The sequence below is a fragment of the Callorhinus ursinus genome, unplaced genomic scaffold, assembly GCF_003265705.2.
Source record: "Callorhinus ursinus isolate GAN/ISIS: 27379988/994484 unplaced genomic scaffold, GSC_fseal_2.0 scaffold3, whole genome shotgun sequence".
Classification (NCBI taxonomy): domain Eukaryota; kingdom Metazoa; phylum Chordata; class Mammalia; order Carnivora; family Otariidae; genus Callorhinus; species Callorhinus ursinus.
The window spans coordinates 45,070,122-45,091,141 of record NW_027397065.1 but is presented as its reverse complement, the minus strand read 5'-3'; the positions used below and the strand labels follow the sequence as shown (position 1 = coordinate 45,091,141).

Below are 21,020 nucleotides of genomic sequence, written 5' to 3'. Positions count from 1 at the left end.
ACTGCAAAAGGATTCTATTAATAAGACAACAGATGTGAACCAGAACTGCCTTGGCAAAGTAGGATGTGCAATCTCCCCTCTCCCCACAGGTGAAATGCAATGAGCAGCCCAACCGGGTCGAGATCTATGAGAAGACAGTGGAGGTGCTAGAGCCAGAGGTCACCAAGCTCATGAAGTTCATGTACTTTCAGGTGAGGGGTAAGGGTGGGTCTGAATCAGGAGACTCGAGAGGCCCCACTCTGCCAGCTACTGGGATCTGGATTTTTGACCCAGGTTATTTGTCCATTGAGCAAATACTTCTTGTGGGCCACTGACACGCCCCTTGGTGAGCAAGACAAGCCTCCCTCTCCCATGTGATTTACATCCTAGTGAGCACACGAGTGTGATTCAGGTAGGAGGAGAGACTGACGGTAAACAATACTCCTTTTCAGGGTGTAGTAAGCGCTGTGAGTAAGATAAAATTTAAAAATCGTAACTCTGGGGTGGAGGGTGTCTGTGACCTGGTGCGGCTTTAGGGATGGTCTTTGCACTGAAATCTGTATGTAACAGTCCTCTGGCGTGTGAGGATTGGAGGAAGAAGGTTTCAGGCGGAAGGAACTGCAAAGGCCTGAAGGGGCACAGCATGTTTAAGAAATACCAGGCAGCCAGGGGAGCTGCAGTGAGTAGGGATGGCTGACGGAAGGTGACCTGGGGGAGGTAGACAGGACCTGATCTTCAGGGCACTGTAGGCCAGGAAGTAGGGTGTGAAAAGAGTATGTGGATTTTACTCGAGCACCATAGAAGCCACTGGAGGTTCCTTGTGACGAGTTCTGGCTTGAGGTTTTGCAGCACCGTTCTGGCTGCTGTGTGGGAAATAGATGGGAGATGGGGACAGTTACAGATGCGGAAGGTGGGAGGGGAGAAGAGTGACAGCAGGGAGGCCAGCTGGGAAGCCAGAAAGAGGAGTCATTTCAGGAGGAAAAGAGAAAAGAGCGCTGTGGGGCCTCCATGAATGGAAGGTAAGAGGGCAAGCTGGTGAAACAGAAGTGGCAAAGGGAGAATAATGCAGTCGGTCGGTTATGCTGGTCATGTCGGACGCTGTGCGAGAATGCAGATTGGAGACTTGGAGGCCAGTCTGTACCCTGGGGCGGGGTCATGGCACACGCTCTGTGCCCTCCACAGTTTCCACTGAAGCCCTAAGCGTCATAAATAGCCTTGCAAGCTACTGGCCGGATGTCCCCCCGCCCTGCACCCAGCTCTGCCCAGGCCTGGGGGTGGGAGATGGGACTGCCTGGGAAAGGTGCAAATGCGTGCAGCCCAGGGCAGGAGGGCTGGCTTCGAAGGCAGAGAAACTCAAGGTTCTGCACACTGTCCCTGTGTGCCTGTGAGTTCTGTAACCTCTGACACCTTCGGTTCTCACCTTGGAAATCATGCCTCATCTCAGGTGTGTGGTGAGGATGAAGGAGGTCTGTTTGTGAAGAGCCAAGTGGAGCCCTGGTCACAGAGTAGGTGTGACAAATGGCAGCCGCTGTGACTAGCATCACAACCCTGCCCTCAGGAGCCTGGTTTCTTTGGGAAGGCAGGTCCAAGAGAGAAGAACTATCCAGAGGCTGATGGAGTGCTAAACGAAGGGCCTTCCGACAAAGTATTTAGTGAAGGGAGGATCTGGAGTAATCTAAAACTATGCTGTTCAACACAGTAGCCATTAGCCATATGAGACTATCTACGTGAAAACTGAATAACACTTAAAATTCAGGTCCCCCAGCGCACTAGCCATGAAATGAAAAGTGCTCAGTAGCCACTTGAGATGGGTGGCTGCCATATTGAACAGTGCAGTCATGGAACATTTCCATCATTGCAAGAAGTTGCGTTGTTCTTGGACTCTGGAAGGAGAAAGTAGGGCTTGCCTGGGCTTTGAAGGAGGGGACTGATTCACTGGGGCGGGGTATCCCATGTCCATGGAGTGAAGTTCACATACAAGAGTGATTCCTCTCCTTCCCCTCCCCCTCCTCTTCTTCTTCCTCAACCTCCTCCTCTCTCTGTGTCTCTCCAAATTGTTGCTTTAGCCTATTTTTGTTGTTGGTCAGCTGCTTTTTTTGGTAACGTATTTTTTAATATAATTCATATACCATACAATTTATCCATTTAAATCGGACAGTTCAACAGTTTTCATTAGTTATATTCACAGAGTCGTGCATCCATCACCATCATCAGTCATAGAACATTCTCACCCCCCAAGAGAAATCCCATACCCTTTAGCTTCCACCCCATCATACCCTCTACGTTCCCCACTCCAGCTCTAGGTAACCACAAATCTGTCTTATGTCTCTATGGATTCGCCTCTTCTGGACATTGCATTTAAATGAAATCACATAATATGTGATCATTGGTGACAGACTTCTTTCACTTAACATATTGTTTTCAAGATCCATCCGTGTGGTAGCGTGTACCAAAATATATGACCAAATACTAATCTACTGTATAGAGCTACCACATTTTATTTACATATTTATTAGTTAATGGACATTAAGTTGTATCCACTTTGGGACTGTTATGAACAAGGCTGCTGTGAATATTCATGTATACATTTTGGGGGAGATATATTTTCATTTCTCTTAACTATTCTCCCTGCTTCTATCTTTGCCCCCTATAGTCGATTCTCACCATAACAGCTACTGCGACCCTTTCAAAATAGAGTTCAGACCATGTTACCTTTGACTCACTCAGTGTAGAAACCTGAGCCCTCACAAAGGCCTGCGACAGCCAGTGGCCCTGGTCCCTCTCTGCCTCCAGTTTCTTCCTTCTGCTCGCTTCACTTCAACCACCAGCTTCTTGTTCATCTTTTAAACGTATCAGGGACACTCCTGCCTCAGGGCCTTTGCACTGGCTGCTCACGTTGTCCAGAATGCACTTCCCTCAGTTATCCCTGTCTTTCTTCTTCTCTTCTTTCAAACTCTTTTCCTAAAAGTCACCTCTGGATGATTTCTTCTCTGATCTTCCTACTAAAGTGTACAGCTCCCCCTGCCCTCCCATTCCCCCTTTCCTGCTTTGTTTTTCTCCGTGTTGCTTATCACATTCTAATATAGAGTATTTGTTTTGTTTTCTGCCTTTCCTCACATATAAGCGCCTTAGGGCAGAATTTTTTTTTTTTCTGTTTTGTTCTCTACTCTCCTCCAGTACCTAGAATGGTTCCTGGCATGCAGTAGATGCTCAGTAAATACGATTTATTGGATGCATGAGCCTCTCTCTCTGAATGTCTCTCTCATTCTTGGTCCCTACCCTACTCTTGCCCTGACACTGTCCTAGATGCTGGGATACAAAAAATGAGTAAGACATAATGCTTCTGAGCAAAGGCATGGTGAATAAATACATTGGCTTGACTCACTCGGCTGCAGGTTCTGGGCTCCCCTCTTGAAATGAGCTCTGGATTTAGGGACCCCTCTAAGAAAGATCTCCTGGCAGATCTGACTTTCTCTAAATATCCACGCTCTGACCAGAGCCCCAGGGGAGGGAGTCTTGATCCTGCTCTCCGCACAGAGCACAGCGAACCACCTTCGGGGCTGCCTGTCCTTACTTGCTGCCCCTCCACCTGCAGCGCAAGGCCATCGAGCGGTTCTGCAGTGAGGTGAAGCGGCTCTGCCATGCTGAGCGGAGGAAGGACTTCGTCTCCGAGGCCTACCTTCTGACCCTGGGCAAGTTCATCAACATGTTCGCTGTCTTGGATGAGCTGAAGAATATGAAGTGCAGCGTCAAGAACGACCACTCTGCCTATAAGAGGTCAGGGCACCCTCCCCGACCCCCCTCTTCCTGCGGAGCTGGCCTAGGAGAGGCAGAGGCTAGAGCCCTTCTGCTGGGCTCATCCTCCAGAACCAAACTAACCATTCCCCAACCCTGCAGGGGTGGGCCTATATCTGTCTTTGCAGTTTGAGGAAAAAGATGCAGAGCTGAGTCTTTGGAAAACTGGGCCTTTGTAGGTGTTCTGTCTTAAGATGGGGTCGGAGCCTCATTTTCCCCTACCTGTAGTGGTTTCCCATGCAGTTTGGGACCAGGAAAATAATCATAAGATGGTCACATCAGTCATTTCTTGCAAGATTCAGAAAGCCAATTCAAACTGTTTATATAAAAAAAGGAACTAGATTGGCTCCCAGAACTGAACAGTTTCATGGTATCTGGATCCAGATACTCAGATGTTGTTGGTCTGGTACCCTCTACCTCTCGGCTCAGCTTTCCTGGATAGCAGCTTCATTCTCAGGCAGGCCTGTGCCCTGTGGTGGTCACCAGCAGCTGTAAGCTTCCCTCTGACCAGCGTAAGCAGCCCCAGCTTCAAAGGAAAGAAAGGGCGCTTCTTTCACATACTTTTGCAAAAGTCCCATGGAGGATTGTCATCGCGCTCCGGCTTGGGTAGCGTGTGGACACCTCCCTCAGTTCCTGCTGTGAGTGGGGCCTCCAGTTGGGCAGGTGATTGCCAGAGTCAGTTGGGGGTCAGTGTCAGATGAAAGAGAGACTGAGAGTGGGTCAGGAATTACCACTCTCCAGACGTTTAGGATACAGCCACCCAGAAGGTGGCAGAGGACATTTGAAAGCAACAGGTATCTTTCCTGTATGTTGCTGAGGCTCACATGAGCGCTGCAGTGTTTGGGGACATTTCTTGGGAAGGCTTTTCTGTGTCACTGGTGAAGAGGGCCCCTCCTCCTTGAATCGCATCCTCCTGGGGCTCCAAGGGAACTGGAGAAAGCAGGGAGCAGACCGATTCCCACCCTTGTATCCTCCTGAGTGGACTGCGTAACCTGGGGCTATGTGCCCGCAGGCAGAGCCCCATCTCCAGGCCTGGTTCAGAAACGGCAGCTTGCACAAAGATTTCGGAGACAACTCATGGCATAGTATCTCCCACATCTCCCCCCGCCCCTCCCCCGGTTTCTCCCCAGTTTTGGCCACTCTTTGCATTTGGTCACAAGTGACATGCTCACAAGCCACGTGAGCAAGGTGGGTGTCTTGTCTGTGCGCTCACAGTCGGCCCTGACACAGGCCACACCGCCACCGGGTGAGGCTGGGACAGCTCAGGCGCCGTGGTGTTCCCCCTTCGAGCCCATCATCCCTTCACCTGTAGTCCTGTTAGCTGGAATAGGCTTGTGTTTCCATGCAGGGCTTTGCTTTAGAAACTTGGAGGTTTCCTGTAAAGAGCATAGTCCACGCAAAACCAGCGCTTGCCCTGCCTGCGATTCTTCTCCCCATTTCCGCTGTGCAGTCCCACAGCAGGTCACAGCCCGGCGCAAGGATGCTTCTTTCACTCTGGCTTGCCACCTCTGGCTGGTTGATAGGATGCCACATGCCCTTAAACTTGCTGGGTTTGACCTTCAGTGTATTCTTGCCTCTTAATTGTAGGTGCTATTATTTCGGAGTGTGCATGGCCCCCAACGAAATGACTGCAGAATCCACTCTCCTTAGACAGTGGAGTCAGCTGTGCTATTCAGCGCACCTTAGCCTCGGGGGGCAGTGGGGCAGTGGGTTAGGTGGGAGTGGGATCCGTGAGGCCCGGCATGGGCGGGCTGTGCTTGAGCAGTCCTCTCCGCGACCCCGTGTGCAGGGCGGCACAGTTCCTGAGGAAGATGGCGGACCCCCAGTCTATCCAGGAGTCGCAGAACCTTTCCATGTTCCTGGCCAACCACAACAGGATCACCCAGGTGATGGCAGATTCCTTGTTCATCTTGGCCTGGGGTCCTAATGCCACAGGCAGGGGCCTGATGATCAAGGGACCACGAGCAGGGGAGCTCAGTCTAGATGAACATCCCCCACTTTCCTACTCCTGAATTAGCAGGCTTAAATCTCCCCTCCAACCACAGGTGACCCTTTTACCCTCCGCAGATTTTGTTCCCTGAAAGCCTTCTCAGCCCACACGCTGCCCCCATGTCAGCGAGGATTGAGAGCCTGGGTTCTGGAGTTTGACGGCCTTGTTTTCTAATCGTGGACCCTCCACTGACCCCTTGTGAAACCTTGAGCAAGGTCTAAGCCTCAGTTTCCTCATCTGCAAAGTGGAGCTGTTATTTTGAGAATATGAGCATCCGTCTCCTAGGACTGTTGTGAGAAAGGAGACACCATTTCAAAAGCCCTTAGTGAGCAGAGCCTGACAAATGGTAAGAGCATGAGCTGCCGTAGCTATGGTTACTGCCACCACTTTGCCGGGCACACCCATCAGCTATGGCTCTCGTGCCCTGACTTTATGTAATCCATCTTGCTCACCTGTCAGGTCAGCCTAAGCACGCACCAGCGAGAATGTGAGCAGGGCCCTCGCTGAGAGGGGCCCTCCACCTTGGAAACGTTTCCAGGCCCAGACCTCTCTCAGGGATGCTGCTGGCTTCACTGGGCCCTTCCTGCTCTTGGTTAACTGCACAAGGCTGTCAGTGTTGACATGTTTCTTTCCTGAGACTCAGCCCCACGTCTCAGCCCCAGGTTGTCTGTAGAGAGCACTAGCCGTGCCTCCCATGGCATCCCCCACAGGGGCCCAGGTTGTCCCTTTGGAAAGAAAGGGCCTGAGGTGGAGACCTCAGACTCTTCTCCGATGGAAAATGCTCCTGTACCACCGTGTCCTACAGCAGGGACACACCTGCTGGTCCCTCTCTCCTCTCCCGGGCTGGGTCTTTCTGTCATCATCTGAGATGTCATGGCTAAGGCTATGCCCTCAAAACCAAACCTAGATTGCGACAGGCCTGTTGCTGTAAAGCTGAACTGCTTTTCAGCTCAGCCCAAGAAAGCACTTTCTAACTATCAGAATTGCTGGGAAATAAAAGGGAGGGCTCCAAGGCGGGGCGCGGGGGGTGGCTTCCCTGCCGTGGGGGGTGCACAGGAGCTCCAACCAACCACCATGGGGACTTTGAGGAGGAGACGCAGTCTCCGTCCACCTGAGATGGTCAGGAGGCTGTGCCCTGTCACTGCCAACCAGCTGTGGGCCTTCTGGGGTGGGCGTGGGGGTGGGGCAGGAGAAGGGCTAACGGGGGGGGGGGGGGGCTGCTCTTCAGTGTCTCCACCAGCAACTGGAGGTGATCCCAGGCTATGAGGAGCTGCTGTCAGACATTGTCAACATCTGCGTGGACTACTACGAGAACAAGATGTATCTGACCCCCAGCGAGAAGCACATGCTGCTCAAGGTACACCTGCAGTCGCACGCCCCAGCGCCTGGGCTTGCCCTCCACCTCCTTCTTATTGAAAATCATTTTAAAAAAGGAAAAACGCTTACTTTTTCTTCTTTAAACACTGATACAGATCCCCCTGGACATAATTCTTTGTGATCCTCTTTTGTTTCCCTTTAATACGTCAGCAACACCTTTCCAAATGCCGTTCGGGGTATTTCTGCAATGTAGTTTTTAATGGCCGCTGAGGAGCTTGCGCACGTGGACCTTGTTATTAAACAAATCCTCTGTCATTGGATATTGGTTTGCTAAACTGCACTGAGCATTCTTACTACAGCACAGCTTCTGTGTCCACGCTCTTGCCAAGTCAAACGTCCTAGGGGAGAAATTGCTGACTCAAAGGGAAAGCAAAATCTTCAAGCTTTTGCTGTATTTTGCCAAAATAGGCACATTTGTTCCAGCCATTTGCAAGTTCCATTTCTAAATTATCAAGTAATATTTATTGTAGAAAATCAGGAATATATAGAAAAGCACAGTTTTTCTCTCTCACCATCTTTCCCTCCAGGGGTAACACTTATAGCATTTTGATGTATTTCCTTGTAATTTTTCTACGCTTTCGCGCTTTCAGCATACGCAATATGCATAAATTATGTGTGTGTGTAATTTTTATCCCATTTCATTAAATGTAGCACGGATGTTATGCAGCTGCTAAATAATGCAGTACGGATGCCCTTGCATTTCTGTGGCCATTCCTCTGCCTCTGGCTGCTTGGGTTGTTCCTGATTTCTCTTGACAGCAGTAGCACTGAGATGAGCAGCCTTCTGCGTGTTCTTCTGACACGCTGCATAGCCCCTTTTGAGTCTTTCTTCTCCAAAGCCTCCCCTTTTGGTGTTCTCCTGGTAGTTTTATTTTTCCTCCTCTCCTCCGTGCCACCCTCACCCACCAAGCACTCCGAGACGCTGCCAGCAGGTTTTCCTTTACCGGCTTTTGAGCCCTCTGCACCTCTGCCTCCCAGCCCTGAGCTCTCCCCTTCTTCCAGCCCGGGCTCCGGGTCTCAATGCTGGCTCTTCCCCCATTCTGCACGTTTGTGTCCGTGAACTCAGATGCCACCAGGGGCACCTCTCACCTAAGGTGGGAGAGTCTGGCACACACCCTGCAGAGCACAGGGACAGAATGGGACTAAGGGGGATGTGACCTTCGTGGTCCTCTAGTCCAGGCCCTTATGTGTCAGGTGTGACTTCTCCACAGTCACGGCAGCTGTGAGCCAAGGGAAGCTGCTTTCAGCCTCGCTGTTCAGGCCCCCGTCAGCCTTGCTGTGCATTTGACAAAAGGAGGAAAACATGTCAGCATTCGAGAAGCTATTAAATGGACCAGCATATCAAGAGTCGGCCTGGTGACCTGCTTATAGGGCATTGTCAGGCAAAAATGTGTTCTGAATGAAGTCACCAGTGGCTCCTTGGGAATCTGTGTGTTGTTTTAGCTTCCTTGGGGAAAGAAGTGAATAGTTTCATGTTCATTCAACACCAAGCTGGTATTCTCAAGTCCCTGTGATGTGCTAGACCCCAGGGATGCAGCAACAAGCAGCGCTCAGCCCTTTCTCGCAGGAAGCATCTAAATGTGTAGATGTTGTGGTCAGATCTGCCTTCAGACCCTATCTCTGCAACCTATTAGCTGTGTGACCTTAGCAGGCTGGCTAACCTCTCTGGGCCTCTAATTCCTTGTCTGTGCAGTAAGATCATTGTGTAAACTTGACTCATGAGATTATTGTGAGAATTGAAGAAAATACTTGGGAATGCCCTACGCATAGACTCCAGCCCACAGTAAGGACTCAGCAAGCGGCCACCATAATAACCTACTACAGGGTGTTCTGAATTCTACAGAGAAATCAGATTTTTAGTTGAAATTAGATTTATGTCTCCTTTCTTCAATTGAAGACACGTGGGTTTTGAAAGAGAAGGTATTCCTACAGGATGTGCATGTGTGTGTGCACAGACCTCCTTTTTTAATTTGTTTTGTTTTGTTTTGTTTTTAAAGCTTTTCCAATGGTCATGATAGGCTTCTGTGCTCTGCCCCTTCTCACTCTAGGTAATGGGTTTTGGTCTCTACCTGATGGATGGAAACGTCAGTAACATTTACAAACTGGATGCCAAGAAGAGAATCAACCTCAGCAAAATTGATAAGTTCTTTAAGGTCAGTATCTGAGGGTGGGGCTGGGCTGCAGAGTGCTCTCTCTGGGGAAAGGGAAGAAATCAGCTTGTTGATGGAACGGCAGCTCTAAAGACCCCAAGAGGAGGAGGCAGATAGAATGACAGGGCCTCCAGCCACCCTCTGTAGAAGGTGCTACACTATCGAAGGCTGTCGCGTTAAAGTCAAACATGCTCTCGAGTCTCTGGATTTGGCTGTGAGAGGCCTTACAATTTTTTCTGCATATTGCCTTTTCTCTTTCCTGAAATCCCTCGCTATCTAAAGAAAGAGATGCATCCCAGAAAACAGCACCTGCTTTAATTTTCCATATAAATCAGAGCTCACAGAAGCAGGAGGATTAAAGACTGGATTTTAAATTGAAAGTCACAGCCTCTCCTGGTCCACGGGGGGCTCCCTCGGCTCACCCCTGCCTCTGGGCACAAGGCCTCATCACAGTCCATTATATACCCAGACCTTTGCAGTGCCTCAGACATTTGATCTTCTGGCCCCAAATTTTTTAAAATAAAACCTTGGGGTTAAATGAAGCCTTTGGGGTTTTCATGAAGGGATTTCCTGCTTTGAAATTGAATTCCATGGTGTCGGTTTATACTAGCATTGGGCACTCCAGGCATGGAGTGGAGCCTCAGAGGTCAGACATGGAAACACCAGGCTTAACATTAAAAGTGGAACCCCTCAAAAGTGTGGCATGGGGGACACTGGGCTGGGCCTAGATCCCACTGACTTTTCCAGGTTAAGGGGGAAATAAATCACCAAAAGACATCCTGTGGCTTTGCATTTTTTCAGGGCCAGAACTTTCACTCTGCTCTGGAGCTGCCCCAAATGAAAACAGGGCTCATCTCAGGAGACCTTGCAAAATCTGCCTCTGCCCTCAGTCAGCATGAATGAGATTGGGGTGCAGTTGAGAAATACAACTTTGCCGTAGTCGGTCCTGAGTTTTAGTCTGGCTCTGCCACTTGATAGCTGGATAGCTCTGGGAAAAATCACTAAACCTTTCTGAAATGGAGTTCCCCAGCCTGAAAAATGTGAACGCGAAGGTTATCTACTTGCTAGGGTTCCTTTGAGGATTCAGTAGGAAGGACATACGTGAGTCAGAGCCCTGGATTATAGTCCTGGCTCCTTGATTTCTAGCTGACTTGACTTTGTGTGAAAATCACTTGAGCTATCTAAACCTCAGTTTTTTCATCTGTGAAATGGGGATGATAATAGTACTGACCTCACGAAGTATTTATATGGATTGAGATACTGTTTTTTGTTTAATAGACTATTTTTTAGAGCAGTTAAAGTTCACAGCAAAATTGAGCAGAAAGGGCAGTTTTCCCATTTATCCCCTGCCCTCCCCCACCACGCACAGCCTCCCCCATTATCAAAATCTCCCACCAAAGGGATGTGTTCTCTACAATCAGCAAACCTCCACCGACACATCATTATCACCCAAAGTCCATAGCTTACATTAGGGATCACTCTTGGCGTTGTACATTCTATGTGTTCTGATGAAAGCAGAATGACATGTACCCACCACTGTCCTAAGAATCTTCTGGTTTTGAAGCGCTTGACATGGTGCCGACTGCCTGAAGCCAGCAGTCCGCTCCAGCCTCCTCTCCGTTTGTGCTGGTCTTCACTTAGGACTTGTCTGCCCTTTAGTGTTTGGTGTTAGGGTTTCAATTTCTTCACGTTGTAGAGTTTCTCAGGAAGGCCACACCCAGACAGTGGCATCCACGTATCCACTCCTAGTCCAGAGTTCACAGCTGCAAGGATCCACAAATCCCAGGGAAGTTAGAGCAGAAAGAACCTGCCCTGGGAGGCAGGCTGTCTGGCCCTCATCCTTCGTCCATTCTGCCTGCTGTGTTACCTTGGACAAATCACTTTGCCCCCTCTGGGCTCAGTTGCTGGAACATGGGTTGGCTGGCGGCACAGGAGGACCTGTATACTGTCTGGGACTCTCTTTGGTTGCAAGATGACCCAGTAGCATGATCAGAAGCAGAACCTAGGGGTTGGCCCAGAGGTACACAAAGACCTGCTTTCCCCAGTGGAAGGCAGCCTCCCGGCTCCTCCCTCAGTATCTCATGCCTTGTGTTTGCTTCCTTTGCAGCAGCTGCAAGTGGTGCCCCTTTTCGGCGACATGCAGATAGAGCTGGCCAGATACATTAAGACCAGTGCTCACTATGAAGAGAACAAGTCCAAGTGAGTGCCTGCCATAATGTCTCTCGGCTCCCGCGAGGACGCCCAGCCCGGGCAGGGGGCCGAGGGGCCACTTCAGCCCCTCCTCCCTCCCCAGAGCCCTGGGCAGGTGGATTCCATCGCAACACTGGCACCCAGCTGGCCGGAAGGGAACAGCGGAGGGTGCTCTGAGCCCTTTTGTATCTGCCCTTTGCCGCCAGGGTTCAAAAGTGCTCAGAGCACAGCCACGCCCCTTCTCTGTCCTGGCGCTGATCCGTGCTGCCCACAGCGGGACAGCAGGAGCCCTCCGTCCCTCGAGAAGGGGGAGGACTGGCTGGCCCTCAGTGGTCGGGTGGAGCAAGAAGGCATTCTTCAGCATCTCGATTCTCTCCTCAGATTTGTGTCCATGCAGTAAGTATGTGTTTGAGTATATGGTTTGGATGGTTCCACCTGTGAAGTGAGTCGATAGCCTCGCCTTAGACTGTTTTATAAGCCACCGTTTCAGGTAATCTGTGCTAGGACCTGGGATGTCAGTGACTCCATGGCAGGTGGGTGACACCCAGCTCCAGCCTGGGCCAGCCACTCTGTTGATCTCTGGGGTTGTTAGTAAGGTTCCTTCTGTCTGCATCTTTCCCAAAGCTGATTGAATATGACCTTTCCCTACAGAGAGGGGCTGACTGTCCTTTGGTCAGAAGTGAGGGTTAGCGCCTAAAAAATAGGTAAACGAGTGTCCTTGAACCCCACCAGCCTTGAGCCCCTGCAAGGGAGTCTCACCAAGGAAGCTGGTTTAGTCTTTTCATAACCTGCTGGCTGCTAGTATGTGAGGAGGTTTTTTAGGAAGAGCATGGAACTGAGAAGGCTGAACTCCTTTCCTCAGGTTTCCTGTGTGCATTCTTGACCACCTGAAGTTGGGTGAGAGTGATGATGTGGCCACAGCAGCGTGTCAGAGGTTTGAGTGATAGTGTCCCCATTCCTGTACAAGTAAGCCAAAATAAAAGTCATGCCAAAGTATAAGCATGAGGAAGTCTATCACCAGTCCAAGTATTCTAATGAGAACCACTTCAAGGAGATCCTTTTGAGATATTAAATTTTTTTTTAAGATTTTATTTATTTATTTGACAGAGACACAGCAAGAGAGGGAACACAAGCAGGGGGAGTGGGAGAGGGAGAAGCAGGCTTCCCGCCAAGCCAGGGAGCCCAATGCTGGGCTCGATCCGAGGACCCTGTGGTCATGACCTGAGCTGAAGGCAGACGCTTAATGACTGAGCTACCCAGGCGCCCCGAGATATTAAATTTTTCCCAAAATGTTTATCCGCTTTGTTTGGTGCCCATGCTTAGTCTGTCTCCTGGGTCACCCAGCACCAGATGACAGAATGAGGGTAAAGGGGGCTATCTTTTTTCTCTTGGGGAAGGAGAGTGAAGACTTTCATTCATTGATTTCCTTTCCATTTTAGGATGGTTTTCCCAATGATATCTTTCCAAAGAGTTAAGGAGAAAGGAGAAGGGCAAGGGGAACAACAGGGGGTGGGGAGAGAGGGAGGGTGGGAGGGAGAACGTGCCAGCAGTACCTCTCAGAACACACGTTATCCATCACCATGGAGTCCTTAATGTTGCCTGATCACTGTTGAAAAAGAGGCAGGATCCCTGTGAGTTTCCCCAGTCCCACCCTAACGGCCCCACCAAAGCCAGCTTCACCCTCAGGATGTCAGTGCTGACAGTCAGTAGGCAGATTTGGGGAGGTTGCCCACCTTGCCTTTTCTTCGCTCGGTTTCCAGCTCTTTGTAGCCCTAGAGAGGCTCCTCACTCATATAACTGGTAAGTACCGTGGACACAAGTTACCTGGAAAAGCCTGTGATTGGATCTTAGAGGAGGAAGATTATTCCACTCAGCCTGTGGCAGTCTTTCTTGCTGGTGACTGGGTCACTTGTTGGGTCCACCTAGGGGAGCTGGCCATGTTTGACTGAGCACCAGGAGCAACTAGTGAGTGGAAGGAGCCTATCCCACTGAGGCACGTCAGGCCAGAACCTGCTCCCACCCTGTGATTTTCTGCCCAGGTGGACATGTACCCAGAGCAGCATCAGCCCCCAGTACAACATCTGCGAGCAGATGGTTCAGATCCGGGACGACCACATCCGCTTCATCTCTGAACTCGCTCGCTACAGCAACAGTGAGGTGAGCTCACTCTGGCTGCTGGGATGGAGGCCTGTGGGGGCTCAGGGTACGAAGGGGCCGTGACCAGCCAGGAAGGAAATGGTCCCAGGGATGACGGAGAGCAGGAGCGAGGCGGTGCACATCGGAGGCAAGAGGGCCGAGGGGCCGAGAGCGTGGATTTCAGAGCCAGACAGAACTGGATTTAATTCTGGTTCAGCCGCTGACCTTCAGAAGTTAGTCACCATCCCTGTGCCTCAGTTTCCTCATCTGTAAAATGGGGGTAATAGTATCTGGAAAGGTTCATTGAGAGGATTAAACAGTAGGATGCATGGAAGATGCATCCTGCCCAGCAGATTACAGTGGCCCAGTAATGGTTCATCTGCACATGATCCCAGCCGTTTCGACCCTGGACGGCAAAAGAAACAGTTCTGAACATGCATGCTCAGAGCACTCTCTGAGTATTTTAAAAATACACAATGATAAATAATCATTGTGACACATCAGAAAATGCAGTTAGGGACAGAGAAGGCCATGATATCTCTTATAATCCCACCAATTACATTTTTACTGACGTTACATTTTTTTCTTTTTTTTTAAATATGGAAATATAGTCGATGCACAAACCTCAGAAAAAATACAAATATACAAAGGAGGGAAATCAGTCATGTAAAATTCTACCAACCAGAACAAATTGTGATTAATATTTGGGTTTATATATCCTCCTGGACTCTTCCCATACATACTCTTCTAGTAAATGTATATGTTGGTTTGATAAACACAGCCCCCCCCCACCCCCGCTTGATTTGAACCTGCCTGACTCTGCACTATCCCACGTTTACTCACTGGTTCCACCATGTGGCTGGCAGCCATAGTGCACATGCTTTCCAAACCCAAATTCTGAAAATGTCTTTGATCAAAGGGCAGCATATTTGAAATGAGGACAGTCAGACAAGTGCACACGGTGTGGTCATTAGACAGGTGGCCCATGTTCTTATGAGGGCTCCTGAAAGACATGGACCAAGGTCAAGCCCCAACCTTTAGCCTTCTTTTTTTTTTTAAATTTTTTTATTGTTATGTTAATCACCATATATTACATCATTAGTTTTTGATGCAGTGTTCCATGATTCATTGTTTGTTCATAACACCCAGTGCTCCATGCAGAACGTGCCCTCCTCAATACCCATCACCAGGCTAACCCATCCCCCCACCCAACCTTTAGCCTTCTTAACCATATGTGGCAATCATCTGAACTAAAGCTATGGGAGTCATTTCAGAGCCAGGGCCTCCTTCATCCTTGTCAAGTTTTGGTGGGATCTAAGAGTGAATCTGGCTTCGAGTGGTTTTTTAAGTTGTACATTTTACACATGTGTATCCACAGACAATTCTTGTTACTTGCAGTAATTATATTCTGTATAGTGGGCATGAACGTTGGATCAGCAAATACTGAACCATTGCTCCTCGAAGAAGTACAGAGTTAAATTCCTGTGAACTTCTGGTCACAACATTTTCATAGGCTGACCAGTGTATAACCTTGTTTTCTGTGTGTTTCTCTTTAAAGATACCATATGTAATAGATATTGTTTATTCATAGACATTAACTCACATGCAACAGCACTATGACTTAACGTCCAGACAAAGCTTATCTAAAACACGTGCTTTTCCTCTAAGGCACATCATAGCCTTCTTGCAGTTAGGATCACTACACAGAACTCTAGCACTACATTTGGGGCCATTTTAAATAGTGAAATCACCAGTAAAAAGTACAAGGATATGGAAAACGTGGCATTAAATAAACCATGAAAAGGACAGGTATACAGCATGATTGCTGAAACAAGAAGGCAGAGATTCGCCATGTTCACCCTCAGCTGGGACATGACTCAGATTTTTCACCATTCTGCACATAACCTGCGAATGACCAGTAAAGGGACTGCAAGTATTGACTTGGGAGATTACAAATAAATTTTAGGGAGACAAATTCACAAATACAGAACCCGAGGACTGACTCTATATGTAGATACATATATGTACCTACATACACGTATGCATGTATACGTATATGAGTGTATGCATGTGCGTGCACGTGTGCACGTATGCACGTATGCGTATATGAGTGCACGCACGTGCGTGCACGTATGCGTATATACACATATGCATGGACGTAGATGTATGCACATATATCTATATGCACATGCATACATCCATACTGCCTTATGGAATAATACACATTCAAATAGACGTTTGTCCAGCACTTTGCAGTTGGTGTGTCATATCTAATTAATGAGCTGTGAAATTAATTTAGTGACTTATGATGAGCATTGTGTATGACATAGAATAGACAATCAGAGGAATTCTCATGTGTTAAGAGTAAAGTTGCTTCATGAAAAGCGTTGGTTCATATATATATATTTAAGATCTCTATGCAGGTATGTGTTCCTGAGTCACTCTGGGGTGTGCACCTCCTACTGTAATTAGCAGTTTAAAAAATTTGAAAGCCGCCTCCCTGCAGTATAACAGGGTAGTTGTGAGTGGGGCTACGGTGTCACACCACCTGAGTTTAAACCCTCAGTCATTTACAAGCCATGTGGCCTTCAACAAAGAACTTGTCTGAACCTCAGTTTATCTATCCAGGGGGTATAATAATAGCACCTCCCTTGTATTATTCTTGGGGGAATCAGTGAAATAATGTCTAAACGTGCCAGGCACATACATGGTGAGTGTGACGGCCCATGTTCCCCAGGTGGTGACAGGCTCCGGGCTGGACAGCCAGAAGTCAGACGAGGAATACCGCGAACTCTTTGACCTGGCCCTGCGGGGCCTGCAGCTTTTATCCAAGTGGAGCGCCCACGTCATGGAGGTGGTAGGTGTCCTGAAGGCGGAGGGCCTGCCCCTCCCCGGGCCCCTCCAGCCTGACCTCTGTGCACATGGACTCTTGTCTGCCTCTGCCTCTCCCCAGCACTCTTCTTTTAACAGCCTACTGAGATATAATTCGCACACTGTACCATTCACTCACTGAAAATGTAGATTCATTGGTTTTTAGTATATTTGCAGAATTGTGCAACTACGGTCAAATTTAGAATCTTTTTATCAGTTCCAAAAGAAACCCTGTGCAATCAACCCCCATTCCCGACCCCCACAACCCTAAGTAAGCTGTCTTCTGTCTCTAAAGATCTCCCTCTTCTGGATGTTTCCCATAAGTAGAATTACATACTATGTGGTTATTTGTGTCCAGCCTCTTTCACTTCATGCCTTCAAGAACCATGATCCACGTTAGAGCATGAATCAGAACTTCATTCCCTCTTATGACTGAGTCACACTCCCCTGCATGGACACACCACGTTTGGTTTTTCCCTTCATCCACTGATGGACATTTGGGTTCTTCCTGTCTCCCCAGTACTCCTGGAAGCTGGTTCACCCCACTGACAAGTTCTGCAACAAGGACTGCCCTGGCACGGCGGAGGAGTATGAGAGAGCCACGCGCTACAACTACACCAGTGAGGAGAAGTTTGCCTTTGTCGAGGTGGGTGCTGACTCCCTGCATTACGCCCTACCCCGAGGCTGCTGCTTGGTGTTGATCCTGGTTCCGGGAGTGCCTCTGAGCACGATGGCAGCCATGGTCCTCCTTGTGCGTCCACTTCCCTATCTTCCTCCTCCCGCCTGAATTCATCTCTGTCAAAAGTTACCCTTCAAGGGCGCCTGAGTGTTGCAGTCAGTTAAGCGACCCACTCTTGGTTCCAGTTCAGGTCGTGATCTCTAGGTGGGGGATGGAGCCCTGCGTCGGGCTCCATGCTCAGCACAGGGTCTGCTCGGGAGTCTCTCTCCCTCTCCCTCTGCCGCTCCTGCTCGTGCTCTCTTTCTCTCTAAATAAATAAATCTTAAAAAAAAAAGTTACCATTCAGAAATGATTAGAAACTCATTCTGTTCCCAAGAATCCAAGGGAAAGCATTCACTCCACTAGAAAAATGGGCAAAAGGAAACCAACAACAGAAACAAGGACAAAACCAATGACTAAAAGAGATAAGAAAAATGCCCAAACTGATGAATGATCAAAGAACTACAGGTGGAAACCAAGATGAGATGAGTTGTCAGATTTAGTGTCTCATTTTCTTACCTTTTCTGTCTTATTGTCCATCACTTATTTTTGTTCTGTTTTATGGGATATTTCCTGAAGTTCAACTCCTTATTAGTATTTTTTATTGTGCCTATTATATTTTTAATGTCCAGAAGCTCCATCTTGTTCTCTGAATGTTCCTTTTAGAGGACCCCGTTCTTGTGCCATGCGTTTGATAGCTTCATGAGGATAGTATAGTATTTTTATTATCTTTATTGAGGTATAATTTATATTCAGTAAACTGTGTCCACTTAAAGCCAAGAGTTTTGATCATTGTATACGCCCTGTGAAACAAAAAAGATTGGATGCAGAACATTCTGTGCTCTCTTTGGCAGCACATGTACTAAAATTGGAACAGTATAGATAAGGTTAGCGTGAACCCTCTGCAGGAATGACATACAAATTCACAAAGCATTCCCTTTAAAAAAAAAAAAAATGCAGAACATTTCCATCTCCCCTTAAAGACTTTGTGTTGCTTACCATCCATCCTTCCACCATCCTTGGGCCTGATCACTTTTTTTTTTTTTGGTCACTATAGATTTGTTGGCATTTTTTATCATTTGGTTTGGTTGGTATTTTTTTGTTTGGCTTCTTTTACTCACCATCATAATTTTGAGTTTTATCCCTATTCTGTGTATCAATAGTTTGTTTCATTTATTGTTGAGTATTATTCCATTGTATGGATATATACTGTAATTTGCTTACCCATTCAACTGTTGATAAACATTGGGCCATTTCCAGCTTTGGGCTAGTATGAATAAACTTGCTTTAAAGATTTGAGTATAAGTCTTTGTATAGATGTAGGTTTTTATTTCTCTTGGAATGGTCATATTATAGGTGACTTAACTTTTTAAGGAACTGCCAAATGGTTTTCGAAAGTGGAGGTACCATTTTATATTCCCACCAACTGTATATGAGAGTACTATTGCTCTACACCCTCAGTCCTTGATTCTATCATTTTATTAATTTTAGTCATTCTAATGGCTATTTAGTGAAAGCTCATTGGAGTTTTAATTTGCATTTCCCTGAAGACTGATGATATTGAGCATCTTTTCATGTGCTTATTGGCCACTCATATAGCTTCCTTTGTGAAATCCTGTCTTCTGAAATCTTTTGCCCATTTTTTAAATTGGGTTTCTGTCTTCTTCATATTGAATTGTGAGAATTCTTTATATGTTGTAGATACAAGTCCCTAGTCATATATATGTTGTAAATATTTTTTCTAATTGGTGACTTTGCCTTTTCATTTTCTTAGGGGTACCTTTTGAAGAACACTGTTTTTTAATTTTGATACAGTCCAACTTACCAATTATTTTATGGTTTGTGATTTTTGTGTTCTAGCTAAGAAATCTCTGCCTAGCCCAGAGTTGCAAAGATTTTTCCCTTAGGTGTAACAGATCCGCACACCCTGCTGTGTTTGGAATTATTCTGAAACCTCTCCATCATCTCTTCCTTACTTTGTCTCATTATTTCCTAGTTACGTCTCTAGCCAGGAGCCCAGATGCTTTTGTGATGTAATGTTCCCTTAAGGCTTCTGTCCCATTGTTTCTCTACAATAAAGCTTCTCTCCCGAGAAACCACTATACTTGTTGGTTCTAATGAAAATCCTCACTGCCTGAACTTTGTTCTCACCATTTCCTCTAACCTCAGATGTTCTATTTATTCTTTTAAGGTTTAGAGGGAAGAAAAAAATCTTAGCTTGTAAACTCATTCATTGCCTTATTCGTTCCTTTTCAACAAAAATGTTCTGACGGCTCACTGCAGGCCCAGGCGGTGGGCATAGGGCGTGCACAGCATTGCTGGGCCTTGCCCCGGCAGCACTTACAGCCTGGTGCAGAGCGTGGAAGTCCAGCACGTCACGATGATGTGTGGTCATGTCATCAGATCTGACACATCATGTCAGGAGGCTAATACGGCTTGTGCTGTCCCCTCTGAATTCTGACTCACCCTAGATATTGGCACTTGTGGCTGACAGGGGCCAAAGGATCAGGCATGTTGCTGGTGACGCTAGACTAGGGATGTGACTTCCACCCAAGACTTCTTATTCCTCCTTCGCCCCATTAAACTCACCTACTGGGAAACCGACAAAGTAACTGCAGAAACACATGCCTCTCTTCCTTGGGATGGGGAGGGAAGGGTGATTGCACGAAGAGAGGAACCCAGAAGAGAAGGCGCACGCTCCAAGGCGGGCCAGGATATACTCATCACAGATACCTGTCTCCCCGTCTCTGCAGCCAGATGAGTAGGTGAAGGGGCAGGGGGGAAGGAGGCAAACAGAAGAACAGAGGTTTTCCCTCACCTGAGACTTCTACAGAGATTTTATGTCATAGGAGGAAGCTCTGTGGACTCAAACAGCAAATGACTGAATTATTTCAAAAGCAAAGATTGTCAAAACCCTATAGAAAGTGTTATGGTCAAACAAAGTTCTATTTGATACGGTCTGTGGGCTCATAGTGTGTAGAGAGGCCTCTGGAAGTCAGAGTGGTCCACAAAGTGTGGTCCATGAACTGGCTGCTCTTTGTCGGCAGTCACACTAAGCTAGGGAGCTGGAGCCAGAGTGAAAGTGAGCTGCGCCGAGAAGCACGCTGTGCTGTTTAGCTAACATCTGTGACTGTAGTGGACTTTCCTTGATGAAGGAAGCAGTGCACTCATTTCCATTTGGGCACACGTTTCTTACCTTGCTGTGAACTGGCACTTTGAGTAGCGCTGGCCTCTGGCTTCTGGACCTCTCAGGCAGCACCCTCCCTGCAGTGTGGTGAAGGGTGCTGGACGGATAGGTAAAAGCTGAGGCACAGTGAGCCTGACCTTGATCTGTGCCTGGCCAGGTGATTGCCATGATCAAAGGCCTCCAGGTCCTCATGGGCAGGATGGAGAGCGTCTTCAACCAGGCCATCAGGAACACCATCTACGCGGCCCTGCAGGACTTCGCCCAAGTGACGCTGCGCGAGCCCCTGAGACAGGCCGTGCGGAAGAAGAAGAACGTCCTTATCAGGTGGGTCTTCAGATGGCCTTTTCCAGGGGTCACATAAAAAATCAGGGGTGCTATGTGCAGAACACAGGGGAAGTTCCTGGCTCAGTCAGCTTCCAGCACTGCCTCTGCACACACACTGAACCCTTCTAGCAGGTTCCCACAAGTTCTAGGACGCCTTCTTAGGAGACTGGACATTTGAAATGAATCAAACCTCAGTCTCTGGGTTTGAAGCCTGCATCCACCACTAGCTGTGTGTACCTGGTCGAGTAACGTACTTTCTCTGAACCTCAGTTTTCCTCATTTGTAAAATGTGGAATACACTGGT

General features: G+C 48.0%; 1 protein-coding gene and 1 non-coding gene across 5 annotated transcripts in view; both read left to right on the top strand.

Moving 5' to 3' along the window:
- Positions 1-21,020, top strand: part of CYFIP2 (cytoplasmic FMR1 interacting protein 2) — a 123,279-nt gene that overhangs the window by 27,990 nt on the left and 74,269 nt on the right. For all 4 annotated transcript variants that reach the window (XM_025867144.2, XM_073890531.1, XM_073890533.1 and 1 more), the window contains exons 5-14: positions 90-191; positions 3,575-3,756; positions 5,564-5,660; positions 6,993-7,121; positions 9,189-9,293; positions 11,398-11,489; positions 13,520-13,637; positions 16,354-16,473; positions 17,008-17,133; positions 20,550-20,716. In XM_025867144.2, the coding sequence (XP_025722929.1) occupies positions 90-191; positions 3,575-3,756; positions 5,564-5,660; positions 6,993-7,121; positions 9,189-9,293; positions 11,398-11,489; positions 13,520-13,637; positions 16,354-16,473; positions 17,008-17,133; positions 20,550-20,716 (1,238 nt within the window). The remainder of the gene's footprint in view (positions 1-89; positions 192-3,574; positions 3,757-5,563; positions 5,661-6,992; positions 7,122-9,188; positions 9,294-11,397; positions 11,490-13,519; positions 13,638-16,353; positions 16,474-17,007; positions 17,134-20,549; positions 20,717-21,020) is intronic.
- On the top strand, positions 18,044-18,150 carry LOC112820494 (U6 spliceosomal RNA). The gene has a single exon (XR_003207162.1). It is a non-coding gene; the product is annotated as a U6 spliceosomal RNA (small nuclear RNA).